Consider the following 26,260-nt stretch of genomic DNA (forward strand, 5'->3'; position numbering starts at 1 on the left):
CAGGTACCCACTCCAGTGTTCTGGCCTGGAGAATTCCATAGAGTGTATAGTCCATGGGGTTGCAAAGAGTCAGACAGGACTGAGTGACTTTCACTTCCCTTCACTTCACTTCATGGTCCTTCTAGTAGCCATGTACAGATATGTGAGAACTGAGCCATAAAGAAGGCAGAGCATCAAAGAATTGATGTTTTTGAATTGTAGTGCTGAAGAAGACTCTTGAGAGTCCCTAGAACTGCAAGGAGAGCAAACCAGTCAATCTTAAAGGAAATAAATCCTGAATACGCATTGGGAGGACTGATGCTGAAGCTGAAGCTCCAATACTTTGGCCAACTGAGGCAAAGCATCAACTCATTGGAAAAGACCCTGATGCGGGACAGATTGAAGGCAGAAGGAGAAGGGGACAACAGAGGATGAGATGATTAGGTGGCATCACTGATTCAATGGACATAAATTTGGGCAAACTCTGGGAGATTGTGAGGGACAGGGAAGCCTGCCATGCTGCAGTCCATGGGGTTGCAAGGAGTAAGACATGATTTGGCAACTGAACAACCATCCCTATAATTCTGACATGGCTCTTTCCCAGAACTTGAGTGGTTTCCTTAAACATGTGTAACTATCATTAGTCTACTGAATACTGACCTGCTGAATACTTAAGTGGCACCTCCACAGACTTCTGGAGCTTTCTACCTATTGCAGCTTTCTTTTATGACACCATCATTTGAGGTCTCACTACTTTGGTCTTCCTGACCACTTAGCTCCATCTCTGCAATCCAGGGTGGTTTGTACACTCTTCCTTTTTCCTTCCCTGTATCAGTGCCTGGAATCTCTGAAGGCAGTGAGCTTGGACAATTAGTGTTCATTCCCTTTGTTTTTCATATCTCAGGAATTACTCTCCTTCAGTGTCTGATGTCCAGTGTCTTGAATACATTGTTTCATATATTTCTTCTTTCTTGTTTTTTTTTTTTTTTTTTCCTATTTCTTTATTTTCTTACTTCCTTCTTTCCTTTCTTCCTTTCATTCTTTTTTTTCCCTCTGTATTCCTTTCTTCTTTCCTTCTTTGTTGTTATTTTAGATGCACACATAAGCCTAATGCCTTTTATTCTAACTCAGCCAGAAGCAGAAATCTCAGTTCTTTTATCCTGACTTAAAGAAAATTATTTGATCTACAATTATTTTAACATAGACTGCTTTTCAAAATTTTCTTATTCTTAGGCAGATTAATATGGGCATATTCCTATTGCTAATAAAAATTTACTAACCAAAACCAGTACGCTGCTGCTGCTAAGTCACTTCAGTTGTGTCTGACTCTGTGTGGCACCATAGACAGCAGCCCACCAGGCTCCCCCATCCCTGGGATTCCCCAGGCAAGAACACTGGAGTGGGTTGCCATTTCCAATGCATGAAAGTGAAAAGTGAAAGTGAAGTCGCTCAGTCATGTCTGACCCTCAGCGACCCCATGGACTGCAGCCTTCCAGGCTCCTCCGTCCATGGGATTTTCCAGGCAAGAGTACTGGAGTGGGATGCCATTGCCTTCTCCAAAACCACTATAACTAACCACTAACCAAGCTAGTGAGTGAGTGAGTGAAGTCGCTCAGTTGTGTCCGACTCTTTGCAACCCCATGGACTGTAGCCTACCAGGCTCCTCCATCCATGGGATTTTCCAGGCAAGAATACTGGAGTGGGTTGACATTTCCTTCTCCAGGAGATCTTCCTGACCCAGGGATTGAATCCAGGTCTCCCACAGTGTAGGCAGATGTTTTACCATATGAGCCACCAGGAAGTCCAGCTAACCACTAACCAAAACTGCTATAAACCACAGTCATAAACAAATTAAAATGCAAAATGCCATACCTTTTAAGAAAAAATTGTACAAGTAAATGTTTAAATATCATCAGATCACCAAAGACCAAATATCTAGGAACTAATGTGTGTAAACCACTCTACTGAAAGATAAGGTAACTGAAAAATTAGAAATCATATTTAAATTTTACTGTGAATGATAAACTACTTCAACTTATTTTCAACATTGTAGAGTTCAAAGATGAATCTCAGGATTAAAAAGTCAGGACATTTTTATATCCATAGATTTGAAGATATAAATTCAAATCAGTTTTTCTTTCCAAGGGTATTTTTCTGTCTACTCTGAAGCTGATACTTGTGAATATTAGCCTAAAGAAACATCTCAGACATTTTAATGTAATTAGAATCTATTAAAGAAGTAAATCAAAACAAACCATATGTTTATTGTAGATATAAAGAGATTTTTGTATTCACCTCTTTAAAACTATAAAATAGTTGAATTATCCCTACCTTGGTAGTTTAAAACCCCCTAATTTTATGTTTTAATTTTTAAAGTTATCCCATCACATTTCAGCCAAGATGAAAATGGTGATTTACATGACTAAGTACCTATCAACATCATTAAGAATAAAGGAGCCCAAATGATCCACTGGGACAGTGTTACAAACAAGTACGAGAAGAAATTAAACTGAAAGATTTCCTATAAGAAGTTGTAAAAGTTGGATTCAGGCTGCTTAAGGGATGGGGAAATCTGAATTTAGAATTAAATCAGTTGATTCCACTCTTTACCTTTATCAAAGACTGTCAGATCATTTTCAAGTACTGGTTCTGTGACATGATCTTCAGTCAAAATGACCTGCCTTGTTGGCTTACCATTTGCAGGATTTTAAAATCATACCACACATTCTATCAGTCAAGCTAAACTGTGTAATGCTTTCCTAAGTTCTTATACCAATCTGTTTCCAAATCCTGGTCAGAAAGTGAACAAAGGTAGTAGCACCAAAACCTATTTAAATATTGTGGACAGAATTTTTACCTATACTTGATCTACAATACTTTCAAATATTAGATTCTGCTCAGATTATCTGTTTCTATATCATGTTTTCCTCAAAGTTTTGAATAATCGTATCTTAAATGCAGAATGATAAATTAAGTTTATCTGGTCTAAACTATGTACATTCCAGAGAATTTGTTTTTACAGCTACTACAAAAATACCTACAGTTATTTTGTATGTTAAAATAAAATCAATAGTCTCATTACTGTGAGACTCCATTTAAAATATGGTACATTTTCACGTTCTTAAACTTGATATAATTCTAAAATATCCTGTAGATCTAAAATTTCTATAAATTCTGTAAGAGCTCTTAGTCAAAAGGAATGAAATTTGACTTAACATGTACATGTTAGAAATATATCATCTTTCAGATATACAATTATCTGTTGATACTTATACAAGAAATCAACAAATTAAAATAACTTATCAATATTATATTCTATATTAACCAAGGGTAGAATAGGGAGATTTTCCTTATTTTTTAAACGTTTAAACTGATGCCTTGAAGTGGTTAATGATATAGTTTACAAAGTATCCATTAGAAATTTCAAAGAAAACCACAATATGATTTTTCAACTAGTGTAGAGGTTTTATGATTTGTTACAACTAAGAGTTCTATTTATTTCATCTTACATTTGTATTCACATGTATCTCTTAGATAGCTCTGGAGTTTTAAGTACTTGCAAACCAACCTAGTGATCTTATTACTTTTTCCTTTATGATCTTCTTAGTTTGCCTGAAGCAAACGTACTCAGAGGAGATGGCATCTGGAAACTGTAGACTTATTTGCAAACACCACAATATATTGATAAATGCATCCTAAAATAAGTAAAAAACAAACAAACAAACAACTTCCCGCAGACAAACTATTGTTTTTTGCTAATTCTGACTTAAATTCTAATAGGCTGTATAATACCCAGTCCTAGAATAAATTAACAAGGAAGACATAAAGTTGAATAAAACCACTCCATATACTTTTTCACTACAAAATTGAGGTCATAGAGAAAATATGAATGTTATTTATTTTAGTGTTCCATATAAGAATGTTTTGAGAGCTACATTCCTGAAGAAATAGCACTTCATGTCATTTTCCTTTCCTTTTGACTGAAACAATGCTGATTTCTTTCCATTCTAAATAAATTCCATACACTTCTATGAGATTCTAATGGTATATGTTCTTTTCTGTGACACATCTCTGTATCAATTGTTCTGTACTTCAGAAGGAGATTTTTTGTCTTAATGCTCTCCTTTGGACTCCAAAATTAATGATTTTTTTATGTCTAGGTTATTTCCTTATACTTTGATTTAACTAAAAAGTAAAATGCACTGAATAAGCAGTACTTCAGAAAATAATTTTGTGTTTTTTAACTTGGGCTAAGTCCTCTCTGACTGAACCTTATCAGGAGTTGTACATCACTATAATTTAAAATAGTTTATTTAAACATTGAGACACAAGCACAATTTCCACCAGAAAAATAAGAGACTTCTTTCAGCATAATCTTGGCTGGAGCCTCTTTTCTTCTGTTCTGTTTGTTTGTTTAAGCAGACTGAGAGAAGAGTTGGCCAAGTGGCATAGACTATGGTGTCAGGAGTCAGAGAACCAGGATTAAACGTCCAGCTGTACTCCTTACAGTCCTTCGATTTGGGGGAAATTCATCACCTGTCTATATCTCAGTCTTCTCATAATCATAAAATGATTATTTAATCATTTAACAAAGGGATCCATAATTATATCAGAATCAAAGAGTTGTTCTGAATATTAAAATCCACAATATAAATATTCAGCATGCTACCTGGCAAATAACAAGTTCTTAATCAAAGTCATTCATTATAATTATGACTAATATGTATACATTCAACAGTATTTATTGAGTAACTATATGCTCTATGATAGGTATAAAATAATGAGCAAACAGAAACATGCTGTCCATGAGGCAGAGTTAGATAAATAAAAAAAAAGTAGCACATATGTTAATATATAGTTATAATAAGAAACTCAAAACAGAGACCAGTTACTCTAAAAACAAAATAAGGGAATAAAATAAATTAAAATTTTTAAAGTGACTTTTTCTGGAAGATCAATGAATGCTTCTTCAAGAAAGCTACAAGGATTTTATTTAAGACATCTCAGTAATGAATAGGAATGAATTCAGCAAAGGGTCAATTGAGGGAAAGAGAATCACTATGTAATCAGGAAAGGAATTAACTTCGTGAGGCCCAGAAGTAGAGAAAAGCAGTACAGAAGAATATTGACCTGGAAGACAGGGGAGGAGTTGTGGGGATCTTGTGAGGGACAAGGTTCAGCTCTTTCAGGGCATCGCTGTCCACAGAATGGATCATGGTCAGAGTGGTGGAAATGTTTTGAAAAATAAAAGGAGAATCAGGATCTGGCAAAATAATTCAAATTTTTATTTTATAAATTTTCATTGACTCTAGTATGGAGGAAGATTACAGGTGGCAAGGTTAACCAAGGAAGAGAATGTAGATGGGAGTTACAGAAGTTGACATAAAAGACGACAGTATTTTTAAATGAAGTGCAGTTGATGGAGTTGGAGAGATGTGGGACAGATACAGGGGAAAGGACAGTTTTGAAGGAAAAGTGACAGGACTTGGTAGAATATTGAAAATCAAAAGAAAGAGGATTTTGACAAATACGATCCTGTATTTCTGGCTTGCACAACCTAATGCATGGAATGCTCTTCTCTGAGATAGAGAAGAAGGAAACCGAGCAAGAGAGAAGCGAGATTATAAGCTCAATTTTGTATGTGCTGTGTTCTTATTGTATCTGCGATTTCCACCAGAGAGGTCAAATGGATGTGTGAGACCAGAAGTCAGGGTGGGGATAAAGAAGAGGGTTGAGTGTGGAGAGGTGGAGTCTGAGTTTTGAAATGCAACTAAAATACAGTTTGGTGGCTCAGTGGTAAAGAATCCTCCGGCCAGTGCAGGAGAGGCAAGAGATGCAGGTTCATTTCCTGTGTTGAGAAGATCTCCTGGAGAAGGAATGGCAACCCATTCCAGTACTCTTGCCTAGAAAATCCCATGTGCAGAGGAGCCTGGCGGGCTACAGTCGATGGGGTCACAGAGTTCAACTAAACTGAGTACATATGCAACTGAAGCCATGAAAATAAAAGCCTCCACTCTGTGAGAATTGAAAAAACTAAAAAAGCAAGTAGTTAAACATGATGTATTTTCTCCTATTCACATTACTGTGAACTTCAAGAATAAGTCTTTGTTTTTTAGTTTACTCATATAGAATCTTGTACAAAAAAAATTAGGCATACCAAAAATATGTAATGATCTGATGGCTAGGAAATGATACACTCGCCAACAACTAAGTTCAGACAGTAAAAAAGAGAAAGCAAATAAATAATACCACAGGGCAAGAGCCTATTACTTTAAGAGTTAGGATTCTTAGTGGTGTCACAGGTAAGGCAGAATACTGAGATTTGTTTATGTATGTCTGATAAAATGGGATAAGATAAAGACTGGCTTTCAGCAGAAAATCAATTTACTATGTCTTCTTGCTACCTTTATGTTTCAACTCCATGGTAATTGAGCTTTCCAGAATTCTGAGATTATAAGCTGCTTTTTGCTGAGCAACTCCCAGCTGCTATTTGAACAACAAATAAAACTGAGCCTCTTATATAAAACAATGTTCTTAACTAGTATGAGAACAAATAAATAAAGAGAAATGGAGAAAGAGAAAAAGGGCCAACTCTTTGTTTACACATGTAGATTAGCTATAGTGCTCAGAATTGAAGCAAAATGCTAAATATCAAATGTGACAGCATAGAATAGTAATAGAGTAATGATTCAAGTAATCAAAATGATTATGCAGGTTTATATGGTTTATGTGTCCATTGGTCATTATGAACCTCATGTAGATTTCCTGCATGGGTTATGATAGAAACCAAAGTAAATCCATATTACAGAATGATCTTACATATTGTTTTCCATTTTGTATTTAACATATTGGAAATGTTGTCCTTCCTGGGAAATGGACATTATTCTTACAGCATATTATAATAATATGTATTGATAACAACTAATTGCTAAGTTTAGTAGCTTGCTGTCAATCAATCATGAACACAGAACCAGTAGTCTATGAATGTTTAGGAACATATAAAATCCACGAGAATACTATCAGTGCTGACTAATTCATCCAGCAAGAAATTAAAATTTAACTAAAGGATTTAAGCATAAGAATTTTAAAATAAAATTAGACCTTAATTTCAATATTTTACACATACAAACTTCTTATAGAAGCCCTCATATCAAAAGTAAAGATGATTTGGGGTGGCACTTGACTTGTTTTCAGAATTGTTTTCATATACAACTCTTAATGAGTAAAAACACTGATGTATATTCAAAAGTGAGGGACTGGAAGTAAATCTGATGGGTATTTTATCTTTAACCTAGACTATTAGTTCTTAGTTTTATTTCTTTAATTTCTTAAGCTAATACTCCATAAGTATTTCTAAATTCTCCAACTTATATAAAATTCTACTGAAATTACTTATGCCAAATATGCCTTATATACTTAAGATATATTTTTATAAAGTAAATTGTTTTTTAAAACTATCAAACATAAATATTCCCAGACGGTCAGGTGTTGAGCTGATGAGAAGACTTTACAAAACTGAAAAAAATATCTATTTTTTTTTTTCCTGAACTGCCTGAGACACATAAGTACCAGTTTCAATATAACAGTAGTTGGTAAATATTTAACCTAACTGGTTTTCTTTTAAACATATAAGGTGAAATACTAGATCTTTAGAAATTATTACTCAAAAATAAAAACAAAATAAAATCAAAAGTGCTCAAAGGGGCTAAAGCCCAACATATTTTATTTTTTAAAAAATCCATAACTGAAAAAAAAAATCCATAACTGTAGGTCACCAATGAATACATAAATCAAATAACTTCACAGTAGTAATGATACCCAAAGTTATGACTATTTTTGTAAAGTATCTTAATTAAACTGAATAATAGATAAATTTATATTTTAGGTCTCCTATATATAGAAAAAACTTTCTCATAGTTGAAAACAGTAAATTAAACCTCTCTTTGTAAAATAATAAACTTCCATTATATTATCTTTGCATATAAGATTATGTTCAAGATTCTTAAAATTCAAATTCAAATCCACATAATCCATATAATTGAAAATTTTTAAGGATGATTTTTGTATCTTTAACTTCACATTTGTCAACAGAAAAACATCTATAGTATTTTGTTTTATGTGTTCTTTCATGACAACTTTCTGAAATGTTGATTCAATGAAGCAGAAGTTTAAAACATTGTTTCTGTTTCTAATTTATTTACTGAAAGGTAAATTTTATTATTAACTGTTTCATCATAATTTTCCTATGGCTCCCCTGTAATTCTTCTTCATAATATATTCTCATATATGAACTAAAATGCAAACCTTTTCAGATCCCTTCACTATATGCCTAAAGTAGTAATTATCTAATGTAGAATGAGTTAATTCTCTGAAAATATCAAACTCAGAATGAAGTCATGTGTGAGAGAGTTTTTCTATGTCTTGAAAGTAGAAAAACTGTACTCAAAGATGTGATACTAGAAATAAACAGGAAATTGACATTGACCTGCTTACTAAGAATACACAGTCCATACTGAGCCAATGAATCAAGGTAGAATAATGCAAAGGGCATTAGTAAGAGTTTAATTCTAAGACGTTGAACAAAGCAAAGGTGATCAGGAAGTAGGATAAAAAGGCAAGTTGGGATAGAGGATGGAGGAAAAAGAGAGAAGATAATGTTGTCCAGAACCTCCTTCTGTCCACCTCATTACTCCTAGAATATAGATTCAAGCCACAACCATCCTAGATAATCTGCCAAGCCAGTTACTAGGCCAGTATACGAGATGCATTTGAATAGTGAAGTTTCTTCTCACATTAGGTAACTGGGAGATTCACAGATGCCATTTAATGGCAGAAAATGACAGAAAAATACTGTAACCTCAGAAATATGAGAACCACTCTACCTGGAGAGTTAGCAAAATGCATATACATTCAATTTGTGATTACAACTCCAAAAGAAAAGCAATATGTAGGAGCCAATAGAAATTAACGAGGGAACTTTTAATGAGATTACAACTTGAGTAATAAAAATCAGGCTGGCATCACTTAATCAAAATTTTCAACCTAAAACTTAGTAACTACCAGAGCACACCGGGTGGGACGGGAACAAGTGGAAATTGAGGGCTGCTTGGCTGTCCCATGGGGTCTTACTGTACCTGTGTCCACACCCTTCACCTGTTGCTTGGCTCGAGTTGGCTGGCTCCACTTTGAACTCCTGTGGGACAAGCCCTTTGTCGTGTGGTCCAGGAAAGTCCATTCCGGGCACCTCCTCCTCCTCTAAGGACTCCACGTAGAAGAGAGTCCTGGCGGGCTGGTGGATTCCCTGCCCGGGCGCCCCTGGCTGCAGCCTCGTAGCCACAGGCAGGAGGGTGCCATTCAGAGGGCTGAAGGAAGAGGCAGAAGAGGACGGGGAGGCAGACGAAGAAGAGGAGGCAGAAGAGGAAGGCTTCTTCCAGAAAGTGCTCACTCCGCCCTTCTCTTGGCTTTTGAGCAGGCGGCTCTGGCTAGGTCCCCAGTGCTCGAAGCTGCTACTGCCGTCCTGTTGCAGGCAGCTGCCCCCGGCCGGGCTGCCGGCCGACGGCGACGGGTGGCTGAAGAGTTTCCAGCGGAGTCGCAGGATGTGCTTCACATCGAAGTCTTTTCGCCCAGAGCCTGACATAATTGACGCAAGGAAGGCTAAGGGACCTCAGCTGATGCAGGAGTAGACGGGTTGGGGAGGCAGGCCAGCGGAGCCCCGGGTTGGAGGAGGACGCGGGAGGCTCCCTCTGCACCCTGGGAACAGACGGGACCGGGCGGCTGCGCGCCCTGCCAGGCGACGATCAGAGCGCGAACAGAAGAGCCGTGCGGCTCAGCTGCGGTCAGGACCTCAGGACCCGCGCGTGGGGAACTCAACGGCCTGGTGCACAGGCAGGAACTGGACGCAGAGGACTGAGAATCCCCGATCTCCTTGCGGGGTCGCGAGGTGACCGCGGTGAGGGACGGCCCTGATGCCGGAGACGCGCGAGGGAGGGAGGTCTGCGCGCTCAGAGCTCTCGAGGCGAAGGCAGCTGGATACACTTCCCTAGCATGCACGGATGGCAGAGCCTCAGTCGAGAAGCTGTTGGCTCCCCTATCCTTGCAGCTTAGAGTTCAGTGCCTGGAGATTGCAGAGAGAAAGATCCCCAAGTCGCGGAAGAAGCACACACCCCCTCAGCCTTCTCGATGCACCTGCGCCCCTGTCCCTGCTCTCTAGGAAGATGCTCTGAGAGCTGCGGGTATCTCTGAGAAAGTCCAATGCCTTCTGCAAGGCGAGAAGGGGTGGTTTTATCTAGTCAGTTTGTAAAAGAGAGAGAGAGAGAGAAAAAAAAAAAAATCCAGCAAATACAGGAGGGCAAAAGGAAAGCCCGCGCCGTGAAGCTGTCAAGGTCCTCACAGTACAATTTTCTCTCTGCCTCGGCGCCTCCTCCTCCCCAGTAAGTGACGCAGATGTGCATTGAGGCCTATACGGAGAGATGGAGGGAGGGAGGGAAGGCTTCAATCTTCTTTATGCAAGTGAGTCTGATGCTCTTATTGTCCCCTTGTGTGGGTCCTGTCACCTTTTTTTATTCTCCTTCCTCACTACATTACTATGTAGCAATAAAAGTAAAGCAAACAGGCAATATGGTTTAGCATCAGTAAACACCAAATGTGAATCATGGCAGCGTAAACTTAATAGGCTGCCATCGCTTTGCAGGTTGCAGGTTAATGGCTTGAATTATTTAATAAAGCGCATCCTTTAACCTTTAGCCTTAGTTTCTCTGTAGTGAGAAGAAAGAAACAGGATGCTGGCGTCAAAGTGTGACGATGCCACCATTCTGACAATTACATTGTGATTCTGCCATTAACGCACTCAGGCAGTGCTTTCACCCTGGGGGCCAGAGGCACACGGTAGAAATTTGAAGATGGGCATCTGAGCACAGGGGACGAGTTGTGCAAAATCAGTGCATTTAATGAGTTGCCGTAGAATGAAAGCTGTTCTCCGTGTAAACCAAGAAGTGGAATAAAATGATAAAGTGTAATTTCAAGGCATAACCTTCTAGTACAAAAATCGTGATATGAAATGTATGGAAGAGGTTAGGGGGAAAAAACTGAATATACCCAAAGGCTACTATTCTGCAGAAATCTCTTGTTTGAAGAAGAAAAGATGTGTTTTTCCTTATATTTAGAATGAGAAGATTTATGATCCCTTCTAGCTATGACCACGAAGAAATATTTCAGCTTTTCCTTTAATGAGCCTTTAAAATAGAACCAAAATCATTTTTGCCTACGTCAAACAGATCAGAGAAGTTGCAGTTTCCCTAACTCAACAAGGAATATGGTTGTTTAATTAAATGAAACTCACAGAAATTTATGAAAGTCATAGCTTCATCAACCCCCAACAGAACACAAGAATCAAAGATTAAAGCACAGTTATAGTATTACTATATTACCCCATTGTTGAGCAGTAAATTTAAACAGAAACTGAAGCTACATTTGAAGCTACATTTCTTTCTTAGACAAAGTTAGATGTATTAATAAAACAAGAAATTAAGCACACACAATCCCTACTTTCAGAAGAAGAAAATCCACTATTACACATTTTAATATTGATTTATTCCACAACAGCTGGACTACAGTCCCCTGTGCCTTGATTTCTTTTCTTTCAGTATTCAGAGTTAAAATAGAAAAGAAAAGAAAAAAGCCTTTTAAATCAAACAATGGTGACAGATCATTTTTATCCAAGAACTGAATCAAGTATTTCCCTTTGGGAAGAAAGCAATGTATGAAATCACACATTACAAGCAAGACAGAGAAAACTTTCCATCAGAGGTAGTACAGAAATATGAGTGCATATAACTAACTGACTTTTTAAGAAATTGATTGCATAATGGATTTTCCAACTTCATTTAATTTAAACTTAATTTAAATAATATATAATATAAAATAATATAAATAAGGTTTGCTAGAGTTTCCTTCTTCATATCTGAAACATTCAAAACTATAATTCAGTACTCATTTCCATTGCTATTTTGAAATTCCATTTTGTATTCCACTTTTACTTTGCAATACCAATATGATTATTATGCAGCTAAAAAGTTATCTGTTCAAATTTATATGACCCAAATTAATGTAATTTGAGTTTTAATATAAAGAAATATTGATTAAATTCTTAAGTAGATATTGGTTATATTTATTTAGCTTTAGTGTTATATTTTATTATTGAAGTAGAAGAAGGAAGAAGGGGGAAAAGGAAGCAATAAGAGAAGGAAGGAGGAGAGAAAAGAAAATGAATGGAAAGAAAGTCAGAAAGAAAGAGAAAAAGAAGGAGAAAAAGAGAGAGAAGAAATGAAAAAATAAATTTACTAAGATATCATGACTTACATTTATATATTAGAAAACTCTTTGAAAAAATATGCCTTGTTAAGTGTCCAGTATTCAAACTAAAAAAAAAAATAATAATAATTTAGCACTTGCAACACATTAGGTCCAATTCCAAGAAGAAGCAGATATGAAAGAATTAAGTTCCTGGAAACTGGCTGTAAGTGCTAACAAAGGATGATTGCTTAGCCAGTTATAAATTATAACTATTTTACTTTATAATTATCAATTGTAATCTACTTCTGAGTCAACTAAATTAAGGTTTAAGATAACCATGCTTATAAGGAGGAGGACAAAGGCATAATAGACACTTTTGAAGAATCCCCAAAATCACATTACACTTTCCTTTAAACAAGAAAATCAATTCAATTTTTCTAATCCTATTGTTTAATTATGTTGATCTGTCATTTCAATCAGGGTCTTTCAAATGAATGTTCATAGTATTGCCATAGTTTCCTGACAAAACTTTAGCAAAAAATCCAGAGGATGCTCAAACATTTACTTCTATACACATGTATAAAACTCTTCAAATAATAATTAAATTCCATATGAATATTAAATACACCTAACTGAAAGTTCCTACAACTCAAACATTTAACCAAAAAGCAAAATTGCATGTGAATCCAAACATTTTTTTGGTGGAAAATTTTCTCTTTTATCAATCATTTTCTAAACACATTCAAGTAAATGTGTATTTGCTCCAAGTGAATTCTGATCCTTCTGAATCTTTTAGACAGTACTTCTACAATGTCTAGTAATTTGTCTCTACATAATAATACTCAACAAAAGCATTTGAGCAGCTAATTATTATCCAATCTGAAAGTTCAAACCTTAAAGATTCCTGTACTTTAGTTTGTTTTTTTGTTCATATTTGTTTTATTTAATGAAATATATCTATGGACATCACTAGAAAATATTTAAAATGAGTGGAAGTGGAAATTAAAATAGTTCTGTAATGATATTTTCTTCCTGAGAATTAATGAAATAATGCCATATAGCACTAATATTAAGTAAGTTCAAATATTGTATCAAGGGCTTATACTTCTTAAATCAAATAAACATTACCTGTTCAAAGTCTATTAATCTTGATTACAGTGTATGTATAGTTTAGTTAGTAGCAATTAAATGACTGCTTACTAAACATTTGTAGGTGTTAATTGATCCTTAGGGGCCATTTTAATACACTCTACCTCTTTGGTTTATTTGACCTTCTTGATTTGAATCAGGCAATAAATGTATATGCTTGAGAAGTTCTCATACATGTATTTCTAAGTTAACTGCATGAGTGTAGGAATTCAAAATGACACTAAAAGACTGCATTCATATTAACGATGACCTAGGTTTCATTCAATTATCTTTTTATTCTCAAAATTGTGTGCAGAATTTCCAAGGTGAAAATTCACTATTTTGACATTTGAAGTAGGTGCTCTGGTTATAGTCACACTGCTCAGAACAATATGATATGATTTAAGAAACCCTTATTTTTTTTATGGAAATATTTCTAAAAATATATAAATATACAGACAATATATTAATATAGATAAAGAGAAAACTGTTTCACTAATATTTTATATTTCCAAAAGTGTTAAGATTTACATGGAATAAAGTAATTTCATTATTTTTCATGTCATATTTAAATTTTTCATTATCACTGTGAGGTAACCTGTGCATCCTCTGAAATTTTTTACCATTAAGGACAAAATAAAATAGTAGGATTATAGTATATACAATACAGACTTAGAACTTATAGAGTTTATGATGTCAATATAAACAAGAAAATAGTAACACAAAATTTAAATATTAGCTTCAACATAGTTGCAATTACCTTTTCCTGCTTACGAGACCTGAAAATTAGAGCCAACCCAGAATGAACTTTGTGGATGATATTTTATTGTGTTGTGTCTCATATGGACATAGGCTCTTGGAAATTTTTATAAGATTTTATGTCAGGTTTCTATACCTCCATCTTTCTATCTGGAGGAACATCTGCCAAGCTTTTATATTTGCTTTCATCTTCATTGTTATCAGATCTGTAAAAAATCTAGAGTCAAAAGGCCTGTCTTAAGAAACTAAGATTCCATTTGCCTTATTGCAATTTTGACTAGGTATATAACATAAATTATAGATGGTTTACAAATGCTCCTTTTCCCAGAAGTCCATGTGTTAAGTAACATGTGAACATATAAGAGTTGAGAGCAACATTTCATGCATAACCTGTTTTAGAAATAATACTATAACTTATTTCAAGTAAACTGTATATTCAAAGAGCTTCAAGAAGTTTATTCTGAGCAATCAAATTCCTTTGAGCATTGTTAATACAAGTAAATAGGTTTCTAATTTTTAATTTGAATATCAGAGCTCAAGGTATTCAGTATATTTTCATGACTTTTACTACCAATCAAGATGTCTTTTGGTCCCCAGTCCAGAAGATTACTTGTCAGCCTTATACAGGGACCTTTCTTTTCCTATGCTCCACTAATTATTAGCCAAAATGGAAGATGGGAAGTTTCTATAGCCAAGGCTTTCCTCTATAGAACAGAGGAAATATGATACGTGTTGAATACAAGCATACTACAAAGGATGAAAAATAGAGTGATAAATCTGAAAATCATAACACCACAAAAATTTCATGAGATTTTAGCCTACTGAAGTTTTGTGTAGAGTTTGGGCTTCCCTGTGGCTCAGTAATAAAGAGTCTACCTGCAATGCAGGAGACATGAGAGACCCAGGTTCAATTTATGGGTTGGGAAGATTCCCTAGAGAAGGAAATGGCACCCCACTCCAGTATTCTTGCTTGGAGAACTCCATGGACAGAGGAGCCTGGTGGGTTACTGTCTATGGGATCACAAAGAGTCGGACACAACTGAGAGATAAACACTTTCACTTTTCTAAAACAACATTATAAATAAAGATGACAGTGGGAAAAAGATACAATTGTAGATTATACTACATTCTTTAAATCTATTCATACTAGATAGACTCTCAGATTAAATATGGAACCTTTTCTCCAAAGTTGAAGTTATAAAAATTTTAATGCTATTATACTTTATTCTTAATAATGATCTGGGCAACTAAAATGGGAAGTATAATTTTATAACACCTTTCTAAATTCCAGACAACTATCTCATTTAATCTGTATAAAAATCTTACTAGCTAGACATTATAAAAGACTTAGTGTAAGAAAAATAAATTTAAAACTCCACTTGCCACATCACAGGTATTTTCTTTCATTATATATCTCAGACATTTTTCCATAGGTACATTTTTCCTCCTGCTAAGTACAAGAGTACATGTTTTAAAAAAGACACACTTCTTATGACACTTCAATATCCTTTAATAAATTGCGTGATTCAGAGTTTGGAGGTTCATAATTATCTATACATTTGCTCTGCTCTAATAAAAGAGATATTTTTAGCATTTTCAAAAGTGAACTTTTCAATATTAGTATGTATTTGCGTGTGAGTGTGTGTGCATGCGTGTGTGTATTTAGGCAAGAACAAAAATAGTATCTCCTTTGAGACAATAATTTCTGGAAAAAACAGAGATTATTTTACTATGCTATAATGGTTCTAGAGGGCAGAGAACATAACTTATTTAATATTTAATTCACAGTGCCTAGCACAGCTTTCCTGGATCAGAGGTAAAGAAGCCGCCTGCGAATGCAGGAGACTCAGGTTTGATCCCTAGGTTGGGGAGATCCCCTGCAGAAGGAAATGGAAACCCACTGCTGTAGTCTTCCCTGGGAAATCCTGTGGACAGAGGATGTTAGTGGGCTATAGTTCATGGAGTCACAAAAGAGCCTGATATGACTTAGCAACTATACAACAACAATAGCAACACAGTGCCTATCATGGCATGATAAATTAATATATAATTTTTGAATTAATAATAGTGACCAGTTTGGGGGATGGGGTAGAATGGACTCCTGTAGGAGAGAGCAGGAAAAAAAAAATAAATAAAAGTACTACAAAACATTCTGTCTGGAGTTATTTTGTATAAGAGCAAATAGAATTATAAAAGAGTGTTTTCTGGAATACTTCAGTCATATTACTAAATTATTCTAAAACATTAAAAAAAATCAGCTTATATTCTGTGTTCCTTTCTAGAAAGAGGCAATGCAATGTGTAATGTATTTAGACAATTTTTTCATTGTTAATATTAAAATTTTTAAAGTCTTTACATTTAAATTTATAAGCTTTAGTTACATTAGAAACACATACTTAATCACTCATGCATTATTGCATGTATTCAAACACATTTCTTTTTTATTGAGCATCTACTATGTGCCAGGCCCTATTCAAAGTGATAGGAATGAGGCAATTAAGAAAAAAGTTAAACCAAAATCCATGCCCTCATTGAACTTACATCTTTGAAGTGAGTGATATAAATGAAAGGTCAATAAATAAATAAATACCAGATGATGAAGATGTCTATGGAGATAGTATCAAAGAAAGAAGGTAAAAGTTTTGAAGGGAAATAGGTCTGAAAGACCTAATTCCACTGGGAGATGGAGACTTCAGCTGTGTCCAGAAGGAAGTGAAAGCAGATTTTGTTCATGTAAATGGAACAGTAGCCCAAACAGATCAAATAGACAAGCAAGGACCCTGGGAAATGATACGTTTTGGAATATTTAAGTAGTCATATCAACTAGAGCTGAGTCAGCAAAGGGGAACCTAGATGAAGATGAACTTGTGGTGGGATGGAGGGGAAGGGGGATGATTCAGTCGCTAAGTCGTGTCTGATGCTTGCAACCCCATGGACTGTATCCTGCCAGGCTCCTCTGTCCATGGGATACTCCAGGCAAGAATACTGGAATGGGTTGCCATTCCCTTCTCCAGGGCATCTTCCCAACCCAGGAATTGAACCTGGGTTGCCTGCATTGCAGGCAGATTCTTTACCAACTGAGCTATGAGGTAACTCAGTGTGGGGTGAGGGTCAGTTAGGTGGCTTAAAGGATCTTCCAGGTGAGTAGAAAGGAAGGTTTGCTTCTATTCTGAATGAGATGAGAAGCCATTGGAGTGTGTCGAGCATTGGTGTGATGGCATCTGACTTTAATTTTCTAAGAACATCTTGGCTGCCAGGTTAAAAATAAACAGGGAATGCTATGGTACTAAAGGAGATAAAAGATGATAGAAGTATGCGCCAAAAGTTTTGGGAAGGTATAGCATTTCTAGGGAAATGATCTTTCAAGCTCACAGCCTTTTTCTTTCCCCTCTATACTATCAATGTTCAATAAAGTCTAATTCTGTTTTTGTTTCCCAAAGGTAATCTCTTTCTCCATTTTTTTTGGGGGGGGTCCTATTCATTGATGTCAGATGCTCACATAACTTAAGTCATGCTCAGGTATTAATTTGTAATTTCAGCCAACAAAATAATTCATATTTCATTGAGATTTAGTAAATGAAACTTTAAACCAAGATATATTCAAAGTTCTTTATCATTCTTTAGGGATTGCCAAAAATGTTAAGGGCACCACCTGCAATCACAGCCTAGGGTGGACTTTCCAGCTTGGATAAAGACAATCTTGTTTTTATCAGTTTTATAAACTGGGCTTCTGCATGAATCTAGGTATATGAATAGCTTATACTGTTCTAAACTCTTTTGTAAAACAACTATCATAATCTGAATTTGAATGTAATTTAGGAAATTTCAGATCTGTCAGCAAAACAAATTATGAGTTATTTCTGAGTTGAATGGATCCTTTTATTGTTTTAATCTCTTTCACCATGCTATCTGATATTACTGAAAGTCAAATTTGCTCAGTTGTGCCCACCACTTTGCAACCTCATGGACTGTAGCCTGATAGGCTCTTCTGTCCATGGAATTTTCCAGGCAAGAATACTGGACTGGGTAGCCATTCCCTTCTCCAAAAGATCTCCCTGACCCAGATATCAAACCCAGGTCTCCTGCATTACAGGAAGATTTTTTACTGTCTATGCTACCAGGGAAGCCCATTTGTAGTACAAATTTAGTTAAATGTAGACAGTTGTTTGCTAGTCAACATTCTGGCTTTGCATATGAATATTAGCTTAGCTCAGTTCAGTTCAGTTGCTCAGTCACGTCCGACTCTTTGTGATCCCATGGACTGCAGCACGCCACATCTCCCTGTCCATCACCAACTCCCGGAGTTTACTCAAATTCATGTCCATTGAGTCGGTCATGCCATGCAACCATCTCACCCTCTGTCATCCCCTTCTCCTGCCTTCAATCTTTCCCAGCATCAGGGTCTTTTCAAATGAGTCAGTTCTTCACATCAGGTGGCCAAAGTATTAAAGTTTCAGCTTCAGCATCAGTACTTCCAATAAATACTCAGGACTGATTTCCTTTAGGATGGACTGGTTGGATCTCCTTGCAGTCCAAGGGACTCTCAAGAATCTTCCTCAATACCACAGTTCAAAAGCATCAATTCTTCAGTGCTTGGCTTTCTTTATGGTCTAAATCTCACATCCATGCATGACTATTGGAAAAACCAAAGCTTTAACTAGACGGACCTTTGTTCGCAAAGTAATGTCTCTGCTTTTTAATATGCTGTCTAGGTTGGTCATAACTTTTCTTCCAAGGAGCAAACATCTTTTAATTTCATGGCTGCAATCATCATCTGCAGTGATTTTGGAGCCCAAAAAAATAAAGTCTGTCACTGTTTCCCCATCTGTTTGCTGTGAAGTGATGTGACCAGATGCCATGATCTTAGTTTTTTGAATGTTGAGTTTTTTTTATTAGCTATATTTTGTCAAAAAATTTAAAAAATTTAATTTGTATTATAAAAACACATTTTCAGTAATTGAATATGTCTCCATTTACTAATGCTGATTTTTGTGAATATAATAGACTACTAGAACAAGTTATACTACAGGATAGATTTCAAATTTTCTCTTTCCAGATTCCTGACTGGAGAATCTAAGATTGACACTTCCATCCAATAGAACGAGCTTTCTAGAAGGTTCATTCATTATTTCTGATCTTCTGCCACAAATCTATACTTCTGTGTAAGCACTGAAAACCCAGACTATGGATTTCTGACTTACAAAAATGTCAAGCCATGCAGAGCTAATTGAAACCGCAGGAGATTTCAATCAATCAATTTAATATTGAGAATTACCTGTGTCCTCAGTCTTGTGCTGTGAAGAAAATAGGGACCTATTCTGGTATATAACATATACAAACAAAAAGATTTTAAATTATGAGTTATCCACACCATACAATGTTTTGAATATTTTTCTAATTTTTATTGAAAAATAATTTTATAATAATTCTAATTCTTATTAGATTGATAATTTTTCTAATTTTTACATAAAGCTTTTGCAGGTGGTTTTTCATAATTATTTCTCATGCCTGTTTCCCAAAGATGCAAATATGAAGTATGGACAAGCCAAACTACCAATCACAGAGTACTATAGACCTAATCAGCCACTCCTGAGTCTATTTCTTTGGTTAATAAGAGAACTTTACAGGTAATTGAAATGCAAAGTTTTACTATAGTCATTGATTATTTCTAGTAATTTTCTGGTGGAATCTTTAGGGTTTTCTATGTAGAGGATCATGTCATCTGCAAATAGTGAGAGTTTTACTTCTTCTTTTCCAATTTGGATTCCTTTTATTTCTTTTTCTGCTGATTGCTGTGGCCAAAACTTCCAAAACTATGTTGAATAGTAATGGTGAAAGTGGGCACCCTTGTCTTGTTCCTGACTTTAGAGGAAATGCTTTCAATTTTTCAACATTGAGGATAATGTTTGCTGTGGGTTTGTCATATATAGTTTTTATTATGTTGAGGTATGTTCCTTCTATTCCTGCTTTCTGGAGAGTTCTTATCATAAATGGATGTTGAATTTTGTCAAAGGCTTTCTCTGCATCTATTGAGATAATCATATGGTTTTTATTTTTCAATTTGTTAATGTGGTGTATTACATTGATTGATTTGCGGATATTGAAGAATCCTTGCATCCCTGGGCTAAAGCCCACTTGATCATGGTGTATGATCTTTTTAATGTGTTGTTGGATTCTGATTGCTAGAATTTTGTTAAGGATTTTTGCATCTATGTTCATCAGTGATATTGGCCTGTAGTTTTCTTTTTTTGTGGCATCTTTGTCAGGTTTTGGTATTAGGGTGATGGTGGCCTCATAGAATGAGTTTGGAAGTTTACCTACCTCTGCAATTTTTTGGAAGAGTTTGAGCAGGATAGGTGTTAGCTCTTCTCTAAATTTTTGGTAGAATTCAGCTGTGAAGTCGTCTGGACCGGGGCTTTTGTTTGCTGGAAGATTTTCGATTACAGTTTCAATTTCCGTGCTTGTGATGGGTCTGTTAAGATTTTCTATTTCTTCCTGCTCGAGTTTTGGAAAGTTGTACTTTTCTAAGAATTTGTCCATTTATTCCACGTTGTCCATTTTATTGGCATATAATTGTTGATAGTAGTCTCTTATGATCCTTTGTATTTCTGTGTTGTCTGTTGTGATCTCTCCATTTTCGTTTCTAATTTTGTTGATTTGATTTTTCTCCCTTTGTTTCTTGATGAGTCTGGCTAATGGTTTGTCAATTTTATTTATCCTTTCAAAGAACCAGCTTTTGGTTTTGTTGATTTTTGCTATGGTCTCTTTTGTTTCTTTTGCATTTATTTCTGCTCTAATTTTTAAGATTTCTTTCCTTCTACTAACCCTGGGGTTCTTCATTTCTTCCTTTTCTAGTTGCTTTAGGTGTAGAGTTAGGTTATTTATTTGACTTTTTTCTTGTTTCTTGAGGTGTGCCTGTATTGCTATGAACTTTCCCCTTAGGACTGCTTTTACCGTGTCCCACAGGTTTTGGATTGTTGTGTTTTCATTTTCATTCGTTTCTATGCAAATTTTGATTTCTTTTTTGATTTCTTCTGTGATTTGTTGGTTATTCAGCAGCGTGTTGTTCAGCCTCCATATGTTGGAATTTTTAATAGTTTTTCTCCTGTAATTGAGATCTAATCTTACTGCATTGTGGTCAGAAAAAATGCTTGGAATGATTTCTATTTTTTTGAATTTACCAAGGCTAGCTTTATGGCCCAGGATGTGATCTATCCTGGAGAAGGTTCCATGTGCGCTTGAGAAAAAGGTGAAATTCATTGTTTTGGGATGAAATGTCCTATAGATATCAATTAGGTCTAACTGGTCTATTGTATCATTTAAAGTTTGTGTTTCCTTGTTAATTTTCTGTTTAGTTGATCTATCCATAGGTGTAAGTGGGGTATTAAAGTCTCCCACTATTATTGTGTTATTGTTAATTTCTCCTTTCATACTTGTTAGCATTTGTCTTATGTACTGTGGTGCTCCCGTGTTGGGTGCATATATATTTATAATTGTTATATCTATAGTAAAGTTGCAGGATATAAAATCAGCACACAGAAATCCCTTGCATTCCTATACACTAATAATGAGAAAACAGAAAGAGAAATTAAGGAAACAATTCCATTCACCATTGCAATGGAAAGAATAAAATACTTAGGAATATATCTACCTAAAGAAACTAAAGACCTATATATAGAAAACTATAAAACACTGGTGAGAGAAATCAAAGAGGACACTAATAGATGGAGAAATATACCATGTTCATGGATTGGAAGAATCAATATAGTGAAAATGAGTATACTACCCAAAGCAATTTATAGATTCAACGCAATCCCTATCAAGCTACCAACAGTATTCTTCACAGAGCTAGAACAAATAATTTCACAATTTGTATGGAAATACAAAAAACCTCGAATAGCCAAAGCGATCTTGAGAAAGAAGAATGGAACTGGAGGAATCAACCTACCTGACTTCAGGCTCTACTACAAAGCCACAGTTATCAAGACAGTATGGTACTGGCACAAAGACAGAAATATTGATCAATGGAATAAAATAGAAAGCCCAGAAATAAATCCATGCACATATGGACACCTTATCTTTGACAAAGGAGGCAAGAATATACAATGGATTAAAGACAATCTCTTTAACAAGTGGTGCTGGGAAATCTGGTCAACCACTTGTAAAAGAATGAAACTAGAACACTTTCTAACACCATACACAAAAATAAACTCAAAATGGATTAAAGATCTAAACATAAGACCAGAAACTATAAAACTCCTAGAGGAGAACATAGGCAAAACACTCTCTGACATACATCACAGCAGGATCCTCTATGACCCATTTCCAAGAATATTGGAAATAAAAGCAAAAGTAAACAAATGGGACCTAATTAACCTTAAAAGCTTCTGCACATCAAAGGAAACTATTAGCAAGGTGAAAAGACAGCCTTCAGAATGGGAGAAAATAATAGCAAATGAAGCAACGGACAAACAACTAATCTCAAAAATATACAAGCAACTTCTACAGCTCAACTCCAGAAAAATAAACGACCCAATCAAAAAATGGGCCAAAGAACTAAATAGACATTTCTCCAAAGAAGACATACAGATGGCTAACAAACACATGAAAAGATGCTCAACGTCACTCATTATCAGAGAAATGCAAATCAAAACCACTATGAGGTACCATTTCACACCAGTCAGAATGGCTGCGATCCAAAAGTCTACAAATAATAAATGCTGGAGAGGGTGTGAAGAAAAGGGAACCCTCTTACACTGTTGGTGGGAATGCAAACTAGTACAGCCACTATGGAGAACAGTGTGGAGATTCCTTAAAAAACTGGAAATAGAACTGCCTTATGATCCAGCAATCCCACTGCTGGGCATACACACTGAGGAAACCAGAAGGGAAAGAGACAAGTGTACCCCAGTGTTCATCGCAGTACTGTTTAGAATAGCCAGGACATGGAAGCAACCTAGATGTCCATCAGCAGATGAATGGATAAGAAAGCAGTGGTACATATACATGATGGAGTATTACTCAGCCGTTAAAAAGAATACATTTGAATCAGTTCTAATGAGGTGGATGAAACTGGAGCCTATTATACAGAGTGAAGTAAGCCAGAAGGAAAATACCAATACAGTATACTAACGCATATATATGGAATTTAGAAAGATGGTAACAATAACCCGGTGTACGAGACAGCAAAAGAGACACTGATGTATAGAACAGTCTTATGGACTCTGTGGAAGAGGGAGAGGGTGGGAAGATTTGGGAGAATGACATTGAAACATGTAAAATATCATGTAAGAAACGAGTTGCCAGCCCAGGTTCGATGCACGATACTGGATGCTTGGGGCTAGTGCAGTGGGACGACCCAGAGGGATGGTATGGGGAGGGAGGAGGGAGGAGGGTTCAGGATGGGGAACACATGTATACCTGTGGTGGACTCATTTTGATATTTGGCAAAACTAATACAATTATGTAAAGTTTAAAAATGAAATAAAATTTAAAAAAAAAGAAATGCAAAGTTTTAATTTTCATATGGAACATAACTCCTAACATCATATACTTCTTTACAAAAAATTGTGCTTCACTAACCTTTTGAAAACCTCTTTTCCTTTGCTGTGGGTATCAATCCCCAGTTAAAGCCATAGAATAAAGCAGTTAGTGCAGTATAAATGTATTGTTTTTTATTCAAATACATTTTATGCATATACATATGTGGGTATATGTAAATTTATATGCACATGCACATACATAAAGTTTGAAAGGAAATCAAATCATAGGGAACAATGCAGTCAACAACAATAAAGGAGAAACAAATAATTTAACATTTATTTCTTTTTGCAAGAGATTGATTCAGTTTATGTGGTAGATATCATTTCCTGGATATTAAAAACACATTTTCAAAAGTTTAAATGGAGATAGTTCACAGAAGATATTGAATTCCACACAGCTGCAATATTTTAATTGTCTTTTTATTATTGCTACCTAGAGTCTGTCATTCTGATCATGTCATTGAACATAAAACCTCTACTATGTCTCCTTTCAGTAATGCTTTCCAAGAAAAGACAATGGAGAAGGAATTTTATGATGACACTGGTAATTGTTTTCAAAAATCAGAAAGATCTAGGAGAATTACAGTTTAAAAATGAATTTATCAATAAGGAAAGACTTATTTATGGTCTTCAATAAAATAAGAATTTTAACTAACCTGCTATTTAGTTAAAAAAATCCAGTCCAATATTGAAATATCTGATTTCCTAATAAAGATTTAGAAGGTTAGGTAGAAATGATTAACTGTTGGACTTGGTGTCATAAAATTGTTGAAATTTGTTCAATCATAGAACAAATATCTATTTCTGAGTGACTGGATCCTTGTTATGTACTTATAACATGAAAAGTAAAGAGGGGCTTCTCATTATCCACACAAAGCTGACATTTTCTATGGGGAGAAAAGCTAGAAAACATCTAAACAAACAAAAAATAAACCCAAATATTTTGGTGTTATGAAGTGCTAAGAGATGAGATAGTAGAAGGCACTTCATAGTTCTTCATTTTATGTAGAATCCTTAGAAAAGTGTGCTCTATAAAGTTGACCTTAGAACCCATTTAAAAGACAGCAATATATGTACGTGTGTGTGTGTGTGTGTGTGTGTAAAACAGATGGATAAAGAGATGAGAAGAAGGAGATAAAATACAAAAATAAAAGAAAACAATCAGCACAAAGCAGGAGAAAGACCAAAGAATGGCCCCTGAAAGCCACTTCAGTTCAGTCGCTCAGTCGTGTCCAACTCTTTGTGACCCCGTGAATCGCAGCACGCCAGGCCTCCATGTCCATCACCAACTCCTGGAGTTCACCCAGACTCACGTCCATCGAGTCAGTGATGCCATCCAGCCATCTCATTCTCTGTCCTCCCCTTCTCCTCCTTCCCTCAATCCCTCCCAGTATCAGAGTCCTTTCCAATGAGTCAACTCTTTGCATGAGGTGGCCAAAGTACTGGAGCTTCAGTTTTAGCATCATTCCTTCCAAAGAAATCCCAGGACTGATCTCCTTCAGAATGGACTGGTTGAATCTCCTTGCAGTCCAAGGGACTCTCAAGAGTCTTCTCCAACACCACAGTTCAAAAGCATCAATTCTTTCACACTCAGCCTTCTTCACAGTCCAAAAAATGCCACTTAGCAAAGCCACTTAGCAAAGAGAATGGTATATTGGAGGAATACAAAGGCCACTCTTAGGGATTAGGTAAGGAGAAGGCTGAGATGACATTATTCCATAATTTGCAGGGTAGAGTTTTTTTTTTTTTTTTAAATTGTATCTACAATGGAAAATTAAGCAGTTAATTTAAAGGGTTTTAAGCAGTGAAGTAAAGGTCCATCTAGTCAAAGGTATGGTTTTTCCAGTAGTCATGTATGGATGTGAGAGTTGGACTATAAAGAAAGCTGAGCACCAAAGAATTGATGCTTTTGAACTATGGTGTTGGAGAAGACTCTTGAGAGTCCCTTAGACTGCACAGAGATCAAACCAGTCCATCCTAAAGGAAGCCAGTCCTGAATATGCATTGGAAGGGCTGATGCTGAAGCTGAAACTCCAATACTTTGGCCACCTGATGCAAAGAACTGACTCATTGGAAAAGACCCTGATGTTGGGTAAGTTTGAAGGCAGGAAGAGAAGGGGACGACAGAAGATAGGATGGTTGGATGGCATCACTGATGAGATGGACGTGAGTTTGAGTGAAATCCGTGAGTTGGTGATGTACAGAGAACCATGGTGTGCTGCAGTCCATGGAGTCAAACAGAGTCAGACATGACTGAGCAACTGAAGTAAACTGAACTGAACTGAATATATCACTTAAGACTTTTTTTTTTTTTTTAAGTTAGCTCAATTAGATTGGAAAAGTGCAAGGATCCAAAGAAAGAAATACATCATCAGGAATATTTTCTCCTCCATCATGAAACTCAGTGGTTTAGTCTAGGATCATTTCATAATAATTTTCAAAAATAAGCTGGGTAGTATTAATGCTTGCTCTCATATAGAGGTGCCATCTTAATTTAATTTAGGGATTTAGTATCAGGATTGGTATTTAGTAAATGGATATAAATTACAATGCTGGGTTTT

General features: G+C 35.8%; 1 protein-coding gene across 1 annotated transcript in view; it reads right to left on the minus strand.

Moving 5' to 3' along the window:
- KLHL1 (kelch like family member 1) overlaps positions 1–9,815 on the minus strand; it is a 540,073-nt gene extending 530,258 nt beyond the window's left edge. The window contains exon 1 of the mRNA XM_061435054.1: positions 9,114–9,815. Coding sequence (XP_061291038.1) covers positions 9,114–9,616 — 503 coding nt within the window. The 5' untranslated portion in view covers positions 9,617–9,815. The remainder of the gene's footprint in view (positions 1–9,113) is intronic.
- Between the last annotated feature and the right edge of the window lie 16,445 nt (positions 9,816–26,260).

The sequence above is a fragment of the Bos javanicus genome, chromosome 12 (assembly GCF_032452875.1).
Source record: "Bos javanicus breed banteng chromosome 12, ARS-OSU_banteng_1.0, whole genome shotgun sequence".
Lineage (NCBI taxonomy): Eukaryota > Metazoa > Chordata > Mammalia > Artiodactyla > Bovidae > Bos > Bos javanicus.